The 17,087-nt window shown below is 39.6% G+C and overlaps 1 protein-coding gene across 1 annotated transcript in view; it reads left to right on the plus strand.

Moving 5' to 3' along the window:
- CUL5 (cullin 5) overlaps nucleotides 1–10,676 on the plus strand; it is a 31,649-nt gene extending 20,973 nt beyond the window's left edge. Inside the window, exons 12-19 of the mRNA XM_026848055.1 lie at nucleotides 1,650–1,782; nucleotides 2,312–2,443; nucleotides 3,049–3,172; nucleotides 3,899–4,074; nucleotides 4,193–4,354; nucleotides 5,029–5,147; nucleotides 6,457–6,580; nucleotides 7,758–10,676. Coding sequence (XP_026703856.1) covers nucleotides 1,650–1,782; nucleotides 2,312–2,443; nucleotides 3,049–3,172; nucleotides 3,899–4,074; nucleotides 4,193–4,354; nucleotides 5,029–5,147; nucleotides 6,457–6,580; nucleotides 7,758–7,952 — 1,165 coding nt within the window. The 3' untranslated portion in view covers nucleotides 7,953–10,676. The remainder of the gene's footprint in view (nucleotides 1–1,649; nucleotides 1,783–2,311; nucleotides 2,444–3,048; nucleotides 3,173–3,898; nucleotides 4,075–4,192; nucleotides 4,355–5,028; nucleotides 5,148–6,456; nucleotides 6,581–7,757) is intronic.
- Nucleotides 10,677–17,087: the final 6,411 nt, after the last annotated feature.

Genomic DNA, 17,087 nt, shown 5'->3' on the forward strand with positions numbered 1-17,087 from the left:
TAGATTAAGCAGACCTGTGTGACTCAAGAAGAAAGACCATGCTTGTAGCAGCCACACTGCTAACTCAGCCAAGAGAAGGTAGCAGTCAGTTAATTGATTATTAGCATTTAACATGGGAGGGCCACTTGAGTAGGAATCTGTAAAGTGGTTGGGATTGCTTATATATAGTTTGTAGTCTGATTTACTATGGAAACAAAGCTTATGTAGGTGGGCTTCCAGCTTCTCTTTCCAATTACTTCTAGGGGTGATGCATTAGGGGTGAATGCATATAAATACCTGTTCAGCATTCTGGTTCTTATTCTGCATTTGATTTTGGACTGATGGTAAATCTGGACAGGAAATAGTCTTGCTGCTTTTATGTTACCGGAGGAAGACCTTTACAAAAGATTGGGCCCCTGCTTTGTATACTTGGTATAGATGTAGGCAAGGTAGAGGAGTGGTTTAGGTCTCTGCTGATGTTTTCATTTCCTCTGGCCAGCATCCATATCAGTACCTCATTCAAACTGTGTTTCACTCCTAAAGCTAAACCTGCCTAGTGGTTTCTTAAAAACGACCATGATGGCAACAGTCGTCTGTCTGTTCAGCATTCTTCTTTCCAAGCTCTTTCAAGCTGTCTACATATGCAGTCTTGTTTAAGTAAAATGAAACTTCATCCTGCTTAATTTGTGCCATTAAGTTCAGCCTAAGAATATGGAATTTGTTAATTTTTCATCACTGTATCTTGAAGACTCCTGTTCAGAGATACCTGGGAATGCATTGGTTAAATAAATAAGGGTTCTGTCTTGTAATAACCAAAAGACTAGTGATCTGCTTTTATGCCAAATGGTTTTTAGGAGGGCAGAAGACACTAGCCTGCAAGCTCTTTATGAATTAAAAAGGACAAGCAAGTTGTCTGAGAGTTTTAGTGCTGTCTGCACTAGTTGAGAGGGTGAGGGAATGAGAACACCACTGGATTCCTGAGCATCCCCACAGCTTCTTACCTGCTGTCTTACCTACTGTCTTTGTTTTGATTCTTTGAGACTTGCAAACAAGTTGGTGCCATCTGACTGTAGAAAGAGGGGTTGGTCCTTGGCACTGTTCTAGTCACCAGTCTAGACACAGGCTCAGAAAGTGACCTTGTGCCTGTGTGCATTTTGAAGAACCACAGTCTGTCTGTTGTAGCATCATCTTCTTCAGCCTTAATCTGTTTTTAATCTGTAAAATGTTAGTTTATACCTGCTCTAAAATAATTTTATCCTGTTACTATGTGATGTGTTGGGTTTTGCAGTCTGTGAAATGCAGTGCAGGAGGTTGTTCTTGAGACTTCAGAGATACTGACGAGCAGAGAAGCATTTCACTGCGGCATTTGTTAATTCATTACTGGAATACTTACTGAAATGCCATATTTGGTTGTTTCACGTAATCCTTCACTGTTAGAGTTTTAAAATTAAAAGCAGTAGGAATCATCAAGCTGTAGAAGTTCTTTGAAAGTGTTTGGTATTATTTATTTTTTCAAGAAGAAAAGGGAGTTATCCCTAATTTTTGGTTAGTTTAATGAGGATATGAATTCACCACCAGGAAAGAGGGCTCTTGTCTCCTTAACAGTGTGGCTACTCCAGAATAGCAGGATTCTATACAGTTTGAAGATACATTGTTGTTCTTTTATTTAGTGTTGGATTGAAAACACAGCCTGAATCCAAATGCCCTGAGCTGCTTGCTAATTACTGTGACATGTTGCTAAGAAAAACACCACTAAGCAAAAAACTAACCTCTGAAGAAATTGAAGCGAAGCTTAAAGAAGTGGTATGTTTTTGCTTTCTACTTCTCAATTATTCTGATGATTGAATTTGTTTTATTTCCTTATGTGGGTGGAGGCCTTGATCTTCAAAAACAGTTATACAATGTGTAATAATAGGGAAAAGAGTTTTTATTATGTCATCAAGTATGTTTGTGTTTGCCTTATAAATCATGCCATGTTTTATGCCTCTGTCAGTTCACAAAATTAGTATGCTAAATTAATGCCTGTATCAGACTGTAGTGTATCACATTAACTAATGTTAGTCTAGGAAAAAATACAGGAGACTCTTACATAATGGTGTTAATGTATTTTCTGATTTAAGAGAAGGGTCTTGATGGTGGACAAATGAAGAAGTTGGAGGTGTGATATTATGAAAGATTCATAGCTGGTGCCTGTGATAGTATTATCACAGTTGCTCTTAAGGCAATGTCAAGTAGCGTTTTTCTTCATAGTCTACAGTGGCATTAGATCAGCATTCACAGATTTGTCTGATTGACAATGCATATAAATACATTAAAATTACTTTTTTGACAGCTTTTGGTACTTAAATATGTACAGAATAAAGATGTTTTCATGCGATACCACAAAGCTCACTTAACAAGACGCCTGATATTAGATATATCAGCTGATAGTGAAATTGAAGAGAATATGGTGGAATGGCTCAGAGTAAGTAGCCTGACATCTTCCTTTGTTTGGTTGTGCCTCTTGCTTGTGATATTAATGCCCACTCTTGAACTTAGATATCCTATCTTAAATTTTATTGCAATACTTGTAAGTAAAACAGTTTAGCTCTTTCCTAAGAGAAATGTTGATCCTAATAGTCATAGTGATAGATTTTTAAAGTGTTTTGCATATAATTACCTGAAGGCTTCATATATTCCATATACAAATGAGAAAAATGCAGTGTACTTGTTGTTTAGGTATGTAAATAATTTGAGCTGTGTTCTAATTGTGAAATTTTATGTAGATTAGAATATTATTTGCATTCCTTTAAACATTCCTTCAAATCTCAGAATTTATTGATTCTTTAATACATGCATATGTTCTTCAGCGCTTGAATTTCTTTAAAAGAATCATCTTATGCCCTTAAGGAGTAACTACTTATGATCCGTGTAAAAAAACTTTATTTTGCATTGCATATTAACTGTTACAGTAAAGTGATGATAACTGTGTACTTTAATGCTCTTCATTTTTTTAAGATTATTTTAAAAATAAAGCTTTTTGTTCATAGTTGTCTCTGTCATAGTTTAGTGTTGTGTTTGTTTATACAGGAAGTAGGAATGCCGGCAGACTATGTAAACAAGCTGGCTAGAATGTTCCAGGATATCAAAGTATCTGAAGACTTGAACCAGGCCTTCAAAGAAATGCACAAAAATAATAAACTTGCTTTACCAGGTATTGTTGTAAAATTATTTGCCGTTTTTAATTTCTCTTAGTGAAAAATAATTCTGTTGAATCTTGAGTTAAAAATTACATCAACTGCAGGCTGAACATAGTCTTCACAGCATTGTTACCCCTAGACTGGAAGTGTCCGTAGACTCTGCTTTCTCTTACAGTTGGCACTGGAGCTATACAATTCTGCAAGTTATTGTGAGTTTTCATTATGAGCAGTCTTGTAGATACAGACTCCCTGGTCTGGTAGATGAATTCCAAGCAGGGGCTTGAATCAGTATCAACCAGGTGAATTCTGAACTACTATGTTCTTTTATGCCTTCGTTATTTTTCATGAGTGCTTCATGCTGTGCTCCTTCATCTGCCAGCAGGAGAACGGGGTGCGTGCTATGTAGAGCTTAAATCACATTTCTGAGGTTAAATTTCACTGATGAGAGAGGCTGAGGAGCATTCAGGTTTGGACCTGCTACTGCTGAAAATCCTTGAGTAGTGCTTACAGGCATCAACTATAAAGTTGCATCAGGGCTTAAGGAGCTCTGCAGAGGAGAGCCAAAAACCCCACAGATTTAAGCCAGTGGTGCATAAATAGAGTACCTTAATGTTTAAGTAGGTAGACACCCTGCTACTTTCTGAAAATTCAGTCCCTATAATTGTGTTTACAGTAAAAAAAAAGCATTTTGTTTATCTTTTATACCTGGAGATTCATAGAGTTCAGTATTGTCTCTACAGCTGACTCTGTGAATATTAAAATTTTAAATGCTGGTGCCTGGTCCCGAAGTTCTGAAAAAGTGTTTGTCTCGCTGCCCACGGAATTGGAAGATCTCATCCCAGAAGTTGAAGAATTTTATAAAAAGAATCACAGCGGTAGGAAACTGCATTGGCACCACCTCATGTCTAATGGAATTGTAAGTGTATAGTTTTTGGTGTATCACCCTCAATGACTTTAGTTTCTGTGTATTTATAGTAGTAAGAAAGCTTGTGATCCAGCAAGGCTTACAAGTAAAATTGTCATCCTGTTCACAGATAACATTTAAGAATGAGGTTGGCCAGTATGACTTGGAGGTAACAACATTTCAGCTAGCTGTGCTGTTTGCATGGAACCAAAGACCCAGAGAGAAGATCAGCTTTGAAAATCTTAAACTGGCAACTGAACTCCCTGATGCAGAACTTAGGAGGACTTTATGGGTATTTCCCTTTCTCTTGAAACAGATTTCTTCTTGATAATTGTACTCTAAAATACTGGATTAGTATTTTTAAAGCACTGTCAGTTAACACTTTGAAATGTGAGCGCCTTTCTTGCTAATTAACCAGTTGTAATGCTGGCTCCTTACACTACTGCTGAGCAGACGCAGCTGTTACATTAACACATTTTCTCTACCAGTGTTATTGAACTTAAGTTTTTGGAAATGGCAAGATCTTTTTGACCATATGCTGCCTAAAGCACACAGTTATGATTGTGATTTGTGGTGTGGGACAGGTCTAGTTCTAGTAAATCAGTGGCACCTGATAAATACATGTTTCTTAAAAATAACTTCAGTGTTTGCTCTATTAGACTTTTAATTATTGAGCTCAAGAATAAAGAGAGAAATGATGTAAATCAGACTTAACACCACTTCTGTAGCTGTGAGTTTGTGCATTTTACTTAAGCTAAGCCATTTCAGAAGGAGATTTGGTAAACTGTGTCTCCTCTCTGGTTTTACTAGTATCTTTGCGTTGCCCTTCAGCAGCTTCAAAAGCAGCTGCAGGGTTCCCTCACTACAGTCTGCACAGCAGTGAGCTATGTTCTTAAAAAGTAATTGTTTCCATTTAGAAAGTCTGGTGTTTTATTTTCATTCTTTCCCCTCCCCTTTTCTCTGTAGTCTCTTGTAGCATTTCCAAAGCTGAAACGTCAGGTTTTATTGTATGAACCTCAAGTCAATTCACCCAAAGACTTTACAGAAGGAACCCTCTTCTCGGTGAACCAGGAGTTCAGTTTAATGTAAGATGATGTTTGAAAAGTAAAATAATAATGTACTAATCTATAATTAAAGGAATTCACTTTAAGTTAACCTCCATCCTTGAAAGTTTTCAAGATTCAGCTAGACACATGCTTTGCTGCCCTTATTCTGACTTAGTTTTGGTGATAGTCATGCTTCAAGTTGGTGGTTGGACTAGATGACCTCCAGCAGCCCCTTCAGACCAATGTTTCTATGATGCTGTTTTCTGAGAAATTAAATTTCATAAACACCATAGGATGAGATGCTAAATCGCATGTTTTGCTATCTTCCTGTTATTAATGAGCCCATAAAATTTCATATAGGAAGATTTCCACGTAAGCAGAGCACTAGTGCTGTATTGATTACACACACAGAGTTTCAACACTGAAGTGCTAAGTTACAAAAGGAAGTGATACTGCTTAATAATGTGGTATGCTGTCAAAAGCTGGACACTTTGGTGTGGCTCTCACTGGAGAGGAGTGTCTTTATTTCAGTGAGAATTGCAGTGCTCTTTTACTGGTGCTTTGAAATCCTTCAGAACATAAGGTAGTATAAAGAGAGAATATCTAAATGGTCTGTAACATTCAGCATGTTTTACTTCGGGTTTTGCCTCTCTCTATGACTATGATTAGAACTGTCTCCTTTATAGCAACCTCAGATTCTAGGCCTCGTTCTTAGTAGCAGCTGGACATCTGGATCTGTGGAGAGGGAGAGAGGTGATGAATCTGCTTTCCTGGGGCTTTTGTTCTTGCCCAGGGCCATGATGTTTCATCCTGTCATCAGGACTGTGAGCTGCAGGAAATTATGAGAGGTCCTGACAGAAGGGACAGGCTGTACAGAAAGTGTGGGTGACCGCTGGAGAATGCCATCAGCTTTCTTTGTTACAGTAGCTGGTGTTTGTCCCTTATTTCTGCTAGACAGACAGGTCTTTTGATGGAATATTAACTAGTCCAATTTCCTGAACTTTGTTGTAAAAACTTCCTCCAAAGATCTCTAGTTTTATATAACGAAACTGAAATGTATTTTTCTGAAATTTTATTCTTGAAAACTTAGTGCTGTTTTAAACTTTGGATGCTGTCAGTTCCAGCTGATGGATTTTTCTGTAATGCCAGTGTATTCAGGTTTTATTGTGCGGAGGTAGGGATAATTAGTTTTGATTTGTTAGCCAGCTATCTTAGTGCTGCAATGCTAGTAGCCTGTAAATATCTGATATGTGATGGTACTTCTTGCTGCTGTAATTTAAGTTTAACAGGAATTCCTTAATTGAAAATGTATTTTTTTGCTTATCTTCATACAATACAACTTTTTCAGAAAAAACGCTAAAGTTCAGAAAAGGGGCAAGATAAATTTGATTGGTCGATTACAACTTACTACAGAGAGAATGCGGGAAGAGGAAAATGAAGGAATAGTCCAGCTAAGAATATTGCGAACCCAGGCAAGTACACTTCCAGAGGAATTACAAAATTTCCTATTTCTCTTGTACCCTGTTGTATTACTACTGAGGCATGCTGTCCGCACGTAGATGTTGATGTATGAAATGAATGCTTTTGAATCCCACTGGAACTGACTTTGGCTATTTGGTGTAGATCCTTTGTGAATATGGATTTTGCCTGTATGTTTTTTGTGCACTTGCAGTTATCAGCCTCCTGTTCTGATGTATCAGGTTATCATTTTTAAAGAGGACAAAGCAGATATTAAGCGGTGAAGGCATAACAGTGTAGTGGTGGGTGGCATCAGCAGATGGTAAACTTGACTGACGAGCCACAAACATCAATAGACAGTATTGTTGAGATCTCTTTGACTGCTCTGTATGAAGAGAGTAATCTTAGAGATGTGATCATGCTTTAGTAGTAGCAGTATGAGTTTTTGAGAGGCCTTCTCTTTAGAGGGAAAGTTTGTAAGTACATCTTAGATGCACAAACTGTAGCTTCCTGCATTATGGTTGGTTGTCCTTCAGTCAGATACTCAGATCTTTTGAGCTGACAGCTCCAAAAAAAAAAAACCAAAAACAAACAACCAACCTAATTTTTTTCGGGCATCGGAGATCATTACCTACCATGGAGTCTCAAAAAATCCTATCTTACCTTAAAAAACTGCAGGTCTGTTCTATCAGTCAGATTAGATTCCAGGCCATGTGCATTGTTAATTGTACCACCTGATTTAATATCGTAGCCACGCTTCCAGCAGACAGATTAATGCCTGGTTGTATTTATGAAAGGAGAGCTCCTTGTGATTTCCAGTTTGACATTAAGCTTGCATTTCATGAGGTATTCACAAGGTATATCACAAGTCACCCTGGAAAAGGACGACTTCTGCTCAGAGAGTGAATGAACATTAGGTTTTAGTGAGTAATTAACACTCTAGGTATTTAATTGCAGATTCTCCTTTGGCTGGACTTGTCTTATCTCTCGCATCTTGCCAGTGCTTCATTTTTTTCCGTTTAGTATCTACTTAGTCTAAGAAATGCAGCATATATCTGATTTTTAAGGAGGAAATACAAATTTGTTGCTATCTTGCCTTACTAGGAGCCCCGTATTAATGCTGTTTTCACTTTCTCCCTTCACCCAGGCATTTAATTTTTTTTTTTTTTTTTTTGTCTTGTCCCCTACCAGGAGGCTATCATCCAAATAATGAAGATGCGGAAGAAAATTACTAATGCCCAGCTTCAGACTGAACTGGTAGAAATATTGAAAAACATGTTCTTGCCACAAAAGAAAATGATAAAAGAGCAAATTGAGTGGCTTATAGAGCACAAGTATATCAGAAGAGATGAGTCGGATATCAACACCTTCATATATATGGCATAATTTGAGGACTTTGCAGGATGTTGAGAACATAAATGGAAGGGTGCTTGGACAGACAGCTGCAACAGTTTGTGCTCCAGAAGGACTTGTTTTGACTTTCGTTACGTATTAAAATCCCTGCCTTACCTTACAGAGGACTCTATTTTGCCAATCTCTTTCAGCTAGCATGATGGCATTCCCTTCATGTTGCACACTTTTAACAGCATGCTGTTTTGTGGGAAACTTGCATTCATGAAGAGCCCATTGTGAACTTTTTAAAGTAGATTTGATTTACACACACCAGGAAGAATACAGGTTTGGGTTTTTAGATGACCAGTACTTGCACAAGGAGAAAATATTCAAATATTCATGCACTGAGGAACTGCTATTAGTTTTGTTTGGGGTTTGGGGTTTTTTTTGGTTTGTTTGTTTCTTTTTTTTTAATGCAATTAGGACTAGAAGTAGCACTTTCACTTTTGTGTTTTGGATCAACGGAGTAATGTACTGTCCACCTTTTGATCCTTTATATGTAATAACATTTGAGAGACACAAACACATCACAACTGATACGCATTTGTTACAGTTAAAACCTGTTGGCTAGAGCAGTGCTTCAATCTAGTAACTGGATGTTAATAATTGACAAATAAGTGACATAAAAATAATTCCAAGTCATGGGTGATATTTTTCCTTAAGCAGGAGATCATTGTTTTTAAATTGTTTGCTGTAAACAAGTGGATATACATTATTTGTTACCTTATTTGGACAGCCGATTTGCTACAATCCTTTTTGAGAAGGTAAAGCTTTCTTGAATGATACTTCACTTCAAAGGCAGTTTTCGTGGGTGGGCCTGTTATACTGAACAGAAATATTAAGTGTATTTCCTTGTACATTTAATATTTGTATTCCAAATATTTAAGTATGACTATATATATCTGAATGCATTAAAAATAATTGATGCACAATTACCCCCCAAAAGAAAATAACACTTGAAGATCCCTGTACTAATTCCTTATTGGTAAATTTACAGATACATGCAAGGCTAATCCAATTTGACTGGTTTATTCCTTAGAATCATCTTTCTATGAAAAACCCTCTGCTTTTTATTTTGAAACTGGCAGGGTAGAAAATAGATTTCTAATGAAATGGTAAAAAGCTAAGGAAAAATACCTTGTTTAGTGTATGCAGAGAGAGTGCCAAATACACATCAGGAATTTCAACTTTTTAATGTTACCTCTTCTGTTTTCAATCATCTGAAGTAGTTGTTTGGCACTGCCTGCCTCTCTGCTATTCTGAAAGTTCCCAGCATGTACTGGACTGATAACATGAATCACTGGAGCAGAGTGCCTCTCTTGGGACAAAAGGTAAGTTGCACTTTACTCTTCTGTATATTCTTCTATAAACCGCAACTGTGTGAATATTGTTAATTAACCAGTTCAAGTACAGCTTCTAAAGGTCTTACTGTCCTTGATGATTGAAAGGGGGAAGAGGATATAATTAACGTTAATCAAAAAAGAAAACCTTCCAGTAAGTAAGAGGAGGACTTTTGCTTTCACATGGTTGCAGTAAAGTTTACAGTAAGAGTGGTTTAAAAGCAAACTACAAGAATGGCTGTTTGCACCCTTAAACAAGGCTGCATGCTGTTACTCGTGTAAATGCCAGTGTGGCTACCTGAGAACAGTGTGTACTTGGACATTTGAGTAGGAAATTTTTGGTAGTGAGGGTTTCATGACCAAGAGATGGAGGGAAATTGAGACCTGGCTGGTTACAATTGATTGAAATCCCACAGCTTATGTTACATGCTTTTGTTGATACTCGAAAGTGGATGCTGTTTAAAAGTAATCTTTTCTGTTGGCCCTGTGGTGTTGCAGTTCAGAACCAAAAGCAAGTGATGCTCCATGTAGTTAACCAGTAAAACTATTTGAACATTAAAACCCAAATTCTAATAAAATTTGTACTGCAAGACGTTCAGTCTTTGTAACTTAAAAGTAGTAAGTGCTCACTTGGGATAATTGGGGGGAAACATGACAGTCTGAGCGCACTCGTCAACATTAAAAAATTCCAGCCCGTAACCATAGAAAAGCAGGTGTGAAATTGTCTTGCAGAAGGAGCTGCAAAGGGGGTAATGCTGATTTTGAAGCCATTGATTTAGATTTGAGGGAGAAGTTTAAAAGACTGCATCTCATACTCTGGCTTCCTAAACAGTTGTGTATGCAGAAAGCGGTTGCTCAAAGCTAAGGAGCTACACGTTCCCTCAACTAATAAATATAAAATAATACAACCTAAATGTTACCTATATATTTCTCAACACCTGGGATGCAGAAATGGAATTGGTAATGTGCCTAAGACATGGTCATTTTTCTTTAAATATGTACCGGAAATGGATGTTGGGTTTTTTATTAAATCTGAGACTCACACCAGCAAATCTGTTAAAGATTCAGAATCACATTTAGCGTCCTTCATCAGGTCATTTTCACCAATATGCACTTAAAACTAGTATCACCTGGGGCACAGGGAGATATCTGGGGTGAACTGTTCTTTTGGGGAGGGTAGAGTTCATATCTAAATGAAAATGAACTATTCTTCACTTGCAATATGGCAACAACGCACTTTTAAGGCTGCAATTTTTAGCTATGAATATGTATGTCCAAAGACCTAGCTTAAAGAGGTGCTGCATCTGAAAAACATGTTGCCACACACACTGCCACGGTGAATAGCTCTGGAATGAAATCTGGTGTAGAAGAGGGGGGGGGGGAAATCACTCTTAATGGGTTTAATTAAGACATACTGTTAAACCTTTCTCTGTCCCAACAACTTGATGAGGATCTCAGTTTCAATTCTGAAGTCTTCCATTTTCCTGTTTCCATAGTTGGTGTCCCTAGCTTCTATTTTTACTCATCTATCTTTCATTTGTTATGACTGTAATGCAGTTACATTTCCAAATGACAATGTGACTTTCTCATTTTCACCTTTTTAAAGTTAATATAAATGTTTTGAATATTCACATTGCATTTATTTGCATTGGGATGCCATTGTCCTGTAAAGTGCAAATTTTAAAAATACAATTGGCAAAAAGATTTGATAGTTTTACAGAAAGATTTGCTATCTTAAACTCAAACTGTTTTCTATTTTCATCTAAATGACTGGGATGCTATCTTTGTAATTCTTTGAGGTCATATTTGTGAAATAAACAATACATGAAAGCTTTCCTGTCATATACACTATATGTAGTCTGGAGTGTTGAGCAAACTTGAGTTCCTGAGTTGTAATATCTTATCTACGTATGGTATTTACAATTTTGAATGTGTGCCACTACCAAGATAATAATGCTGTACAATTTTGAATGGTGGTAGTTTCTGTATGGCAGTCCAGCTGAACTATTTTGATGTACTGCTTAATTTTTGAATTTTATTTTTTAAGTTGTATAATTTATTTTCTTGCAAAATAAAAATGTAATATAAAAACCTACTAATTTAGCAAGGTATTTTGGCGTCTTCCCCTGCAAAATTTTTAAGTTGAATTCAGGTGCTGCTCCTTGAAAATGCTGCTGTATGAAATTTGCCGGATTCCAAGTCCCAAAGTCTGTTATGATCAGAGTACTTCAAAAAGGTAAAGACTTCCAGTTTTTTCCTTGTTATGATTTTTCAAGTACTTAAGGTTATATGTAGAGCTGTTTCACCTTTCAAACTGTATTTGAAGGTGAGCTGTAGTCTTTCAGTTTAAATGTATCAAAGCCTGCTGTGCCAAAAATGGCTGAGGGTGCCTGACTTTGTTCATAGCATTTTTTAAAAAGGGGTTTGTCTCTGTAATTACTGGGATGTACTTGAATTGCTGATGGTTTTGGTTGATTTGTCTCTGAAATTACTTATAAATGAGTGTCACTGAAAATTACTGGTGTCACCAGATTGTTGGGACCTTCAGGTACCTGATCCTGCAGTAAACAAACAGTGTTGTGGGAACGGTCGATTGCGTGAAGGAGTGCTTTTACTGTAATGGGTTTTCTTCTCTGCTTTGTCCTTGTCTTTGAATGTGAATTGCTTTTTACATTTCAACTCGCTTTTTTCCTTAAGTGCCCCAGCCAGCGTTTTGTGCTCTCTGATACATGCGAAGGTTAGAACTATTTGTATGGAATAAATAAATTTTTGAGTGACTCTTCAGCGTGCACGGCAGTTTGCAGACTGGCAGCTCTTGAAGGCAGAACTTACAAGAATTGGAATTATTTCAAATTATTTTTTTTTCCTCTGTTGGGGCAAAGTGTAATCTTTCACAACAGTGGTTTTCCAGATGGAGTTGTTCTCTAGAAATAAGCCAGTTATCACAGGAGTTACTTAGCTGAATGAACTTATACCAGTGTAAAATGATCACGGTTTAGGTAGAATCATTGACCTAAATGCCTCCAAACCTGCTGCATTCTTCTGGCTTTATTTTTTACTTTGTTTGCTTTACATGTCAACATACAATCAGAGAATCATAAAATCGTTTAGGTTGGAAAAGACCTTTAAGATCATTGAGTCCAACCACAAACCTTACACTGCCAAGTCCAGCACTAAACCACATCCCTAAGCACCACATCTACACGTCTTTTAAATACCTCCAGGGATGGTGACAAACACTTCCCTGGGCAGCCTGTTCCAATGCTTCACCTTTTTGGTGAAGAAATTTTTCCTAATATTGAATCTAAACCTGCTCTGGCACAACTCGAGGCCATTTCCTCTTGTCCTATTCTTGCTACTTGGGAGAAGAGAATGAGACCCATCTTGCTACGACCTCCTTTCAGGTAGTTGTAGAGAGTGATAAGGTCTCCCCTCAGCCTCCTTTTCTCCAAGCTAAACAACCCTAGCTCCCTCAGCTGCTCTTCATAAGACTTGTGCTCTAGACCCTCTCTCTAGACAGTCTCAACATCTCTCTCTAGGTGTAGTCATGGTGCCTGCATTTCATCCTCACTTATTCTAGTGAAGGTAACCCAGTATGTACCTTCAGTTGGATCCTGTGCTCCAACTCTTGTGTGCTATCTGAAACACCTGTAAGAGAATGGTTGGGGACGTGTAGGCTCCTACTTTGATCTGCTGATCTGGGGCATGGTCAAAGCAAATCTCATCTCCTGAGCTAAGGAAGAGCAGCACAGTGTGGTTGGTTTTAATAATCCAAAAGACCGAACACTGAAAGTTAGCAATGAGGTTAGTACGTTATAGCTGTTCATGGTGAGAAAAAATGCTGAAAGAATTAAATAAGGGAATGCGATATTGTTTTCTTTCCGGTTTTAAGACCGGGTACATACAGCTTGGGATTTGCCATCTATTGCAGGTCACTGGTTTCTACTACTGAAAACATAAATTACAACACCTCCTGCATTTTTTTTGTAGCAGGCAGTTAGAATTTATCTCAAGCTAAGGTACATGTGCAGGATTTATTGCACCAAACAGGTATGCTCAGTAATGCCCCCCGGCCCAGATGAAATTCAGTCAGCCATTACTTCTAAAGGAATGGAGCTGTGAAACAGCTGCAGGCCAAGGTGTGTCACCTAGTGCTAGATCCAGCTTTGGTGCCAGGGGTCTGGTGAGTTGCCAGCATCTTTTGACTAGGTTCCACACCAAATGGTATGAAGGAAACCAAATTGCCATGGAGCTGGGGAAGGTAGGGCTCCAGTGGGAGGAGGAGACTACAAATGTGGATGTGACGGAGCTAGCTTTACAAAAGCAGGCAGAGAGTTGGGCAGAGCTATTTTCATAAAATCTTAGAACATCAGCATTAGGGCTACTTGATAAAATCAGCAGAAGACTTGTTTAAAACCCTAAAAGAGGACTTGTTTGCAGGAGATGTTGGGGATACAGATCACAGGTATCAACAGGTTCAAAAAGGGTTGGACAACTTCATGGGTAACAGGTAATAAAGCCAAGCCTATACTATCTAACATCACTAAACCGTGAAGGTGGGTGCTGGGGAAGTCCCAGAGAAAGTGCCCTGGCTCTTCTGCTCAGCCTCGAGCAGTGGCTGTAGGATGTGCTCCTCTTCTCCTAATCCCTACTGAGCTCTTGAATTCTGCATGTGAATTATACTGAAAAATCTTAAAACCCTCACAGAGGAAAGGGGCTAAAGATGAAGGGGAAGGGGTTGGGGGGGTGGGAGGTAATTGACCAGAGGCAGCAACAGGTGCAGGGGCAGAGGAGGAATATGTATGAACATCACTGGACCAGGGCCAAAGATGTCAAACAGGAGCACCCTTGTCAGTGCTCACCATCTGGAGGTGTGCAAGCAGCCCATGTCCACTGCTTCGGGGGCGGAATGCAGATCCCACAGATAAAATGGTTTTTCTTATTGCCCCGCCAGCTTCCTCCTGCTGGTGGTGTGAACGGCCGTTTGGCCGGGGCTAGGAGGCAGCTGGCGAGGGCATCCTGCCACTGGTGTAGGGGCAGGATGGAGAGGGTGTAAATAAGCAGATGTGGTGGAAAGTGCAGCCCGAACTGCTGGGAGAGGGACTGCACCATAGTGTGTCTTGGGGCACTCCCATGCACACAGGAAATCCTGGCTGCAATGGATTTTTGTTTCACCTATTAAAGGCATTCTTTCTGTATTTTTTTTTATACTGCATTAAAGGATTTGTATCCTGAAATAAATATATTTAACTGTTGGGAGGAGATACTTCACTTAGCTTCTGTATGCACTGGAGTTCTTATGCAACTTCAGACTAACTTTAACAGGATTATCTGTCATCTTGTTGAAGACTTGAAGTTGCAGAACAATTAAATAATTTTTTTATAGTGCTATGTTGTATTTTCCGAATTCCCACACAGCTAATACTTACATTGCTGAAAACTGGTAAATTACCCAATAACCTTGCTTAACCTTTAGGCCAGGAATGTGATGGTCTGTACACTATGACAGTTCTATTTCAGCAGTGTTGTAACCAGAAGACCATTGTACATAAGGGAGTTAATGACCCACATGGCAGTTAACCTGAGAAGGCGCAGGTTATGTTACAGTACAGGCTATGCTGTGCTCTGGTGCAGGTGCAGCTTGGCCTTCTGGCCACAGAAAATACTTGGCCAGGTAATTGTAACCTGTAGGAGCTCCCTCCTGGCACTGGCAATTGCAGCACCTGCATGTTGTCTTTAGCTGAAAGTGAAGCAGCGTGTTTTTGTGTGAGCATCCTTTGTTTAACAGCAGCAATGATGACCAGGGTGGTTTTCTTCTCAGAAGATCCTACAAACCAAAACATTGGGGAATCTCTCCACAGATGGGATCTGCATCACGAGCTGTTCCCTGACTGGAGGTGTGTCTGATGCTGCAGAGCTTGGGATTCCCAGCATCTGAAGGGAGGTAAGATTGTCTTTATTGTCCTCTTTATAATTCTCATGTGAGCTCCAATAAAGGGGCTATTAACTAAGATGTCTGGGTGTCCCAAGTTCCTTTCTGGCTAATAGAAATGTTAGTCCTCGTGCATTATCACCTTGTATTCCTGAAAAAGGGCCGTATACTTCAGTAGTAAAGGCAAAGTTAAGGAAGAGATTTCTCCCTTTTTTTTTTCCCCCCCCGCCTATATGTTTTTGTCATTACTCATTTCTGAAAAGTATCCTCACCCAGTGTCCAAGTTGGACATCTTTCCTTTATGAGACATACATATTTTCAGGGTAAAATCTTCAATTCTTCCTGAGTCAATATTTGTCAGTTCCCGTGTTATCTCTGGTTTGTACTTGAAAACTTTGGCTCTAAATCAAAGGTCTAGACTAGATCGGTCAAACTCTCAGAACATCAGCTACCAGCAGCCAAGGAAGCAAAAGAGTACAAATACTTCCCTCATCTGTGCCAGTCCCTATCAGCCTCTCACCACGTATCTGGAGAATCTTTAGACATATATGGAAAGCAAAAAAGTATTTTACTTTTGAGAGCAGTGAGAAGGTGAAATCCTCTCTCAAAGGGAAATGAATGAGATGTAGAATAAAAAATGAAGCAGTTTTGATGAATGTTAGTTTTACAGTGTGAAAAGAAAATAACAAATTGGTCAAGATAGCAAGCACATGGTGACAAGTTGATGAGATAGTCTTGCTTTCCAGATGCCATATCCAAAGCATGCTTCTTGGCATTTGTTCCAGGGTGTGGACTGAAGGGAAGGAAAGGTGCAAGTAAATGCTGCCTTACTTGGGTTGTAGACGTCAACTACAGGAAATACAGCAGTCAGTCATGGGTTACTGTATAGTTTGGTAACTCTTTGGGAAATCAGAAAAGTAGCTAAGGAGAAGGTAAGCAAGACTGATCAGAAACAGGACTGCTTGTCCTAGATGGTGTGCAGCAGCACACTTCACAGAGAATGTCATTTTGTCTTTTGAGCCTCTTCTTTTTGAGATAAAAACTCAAGACCAGGAAGGACCAGGCTTTTCCTGGCTTAGCTCTGCATGTTGGATAGACAGAGTGGAGAGAAGTACTCAGGCAGCTGTAGTGATTTAATACTGGCCTTCATCTAGAAATCCAGATTTGGAGGCAGAGAGTATGAGGGGGGGAAAGCAAAGTGCAGGGAAGACTCTGGTGGTGTGGGCAGCCTGAGATTGAGCTGAGGTCGAGCAGGTACCAACCTTTTGGTAAAGGCAGCTGCCAAGATGGTTCTCAGACAGGTTTGAATTCTGAGGTAGCGCCATTAGATGTTTATGCCAGGGCTAGACAGAAAGGAGTTCAAGGGGAATGAATTTGCTGGCTTTTCTGAAAACGGCATGCAGCTACAGCACAAGGGCATGCCAGACACAAAGTGCCCCAGACTCAGAAATATTCCAGCACGTCCAGACCTTGTAACTGCGCGGCTGTGTTTCTCATACGGGTTCCACCTGGGCATAAGTTTCCGTGGCTCAGTTCAGGCTAACACTGAAGCGTGGGTTGGTGGAGCGCAGCCTCAGTGTTTCCCCTTCCCTGGGGAGCGGAGAGAACCCGGGGCGCTGCTTCTCGCCCCGCAAGGCTCTTCCGTTCTGTCTTCATACCGTTCGTTATTAATTTTCCTTCTCGGCACGGAAATAGGTTGTCCGCCCCGCACCGGGGGCTGTCCCTCCGCAATCTCTTCCCCTTTCCTCAGGCCGCCGCCCCGCTCCCCAAGCAGCAGCGCTGGCGATGACAGAAATGCGCCTACTCGCTGCGGAAAGGGTTCCCGGGAGGGCGGAGGTGCGGCGGCAGGAGCCTCCG

Source organism: Athene cunicularia, assembly GCF_003259725.1.
Source record: "Athene cunicularia isolate RWA chromosome 1 unlocalized genomic scaffold, athCun1 chr1_part1, whole genome shotgun sequence".
In the NCBI taxonomy this organism is placed as follows: Eukaryota; Metazoa; Chordata; class Aves; order Strigiformes; family Strigidae; genus Athene; species Athene cunicularia.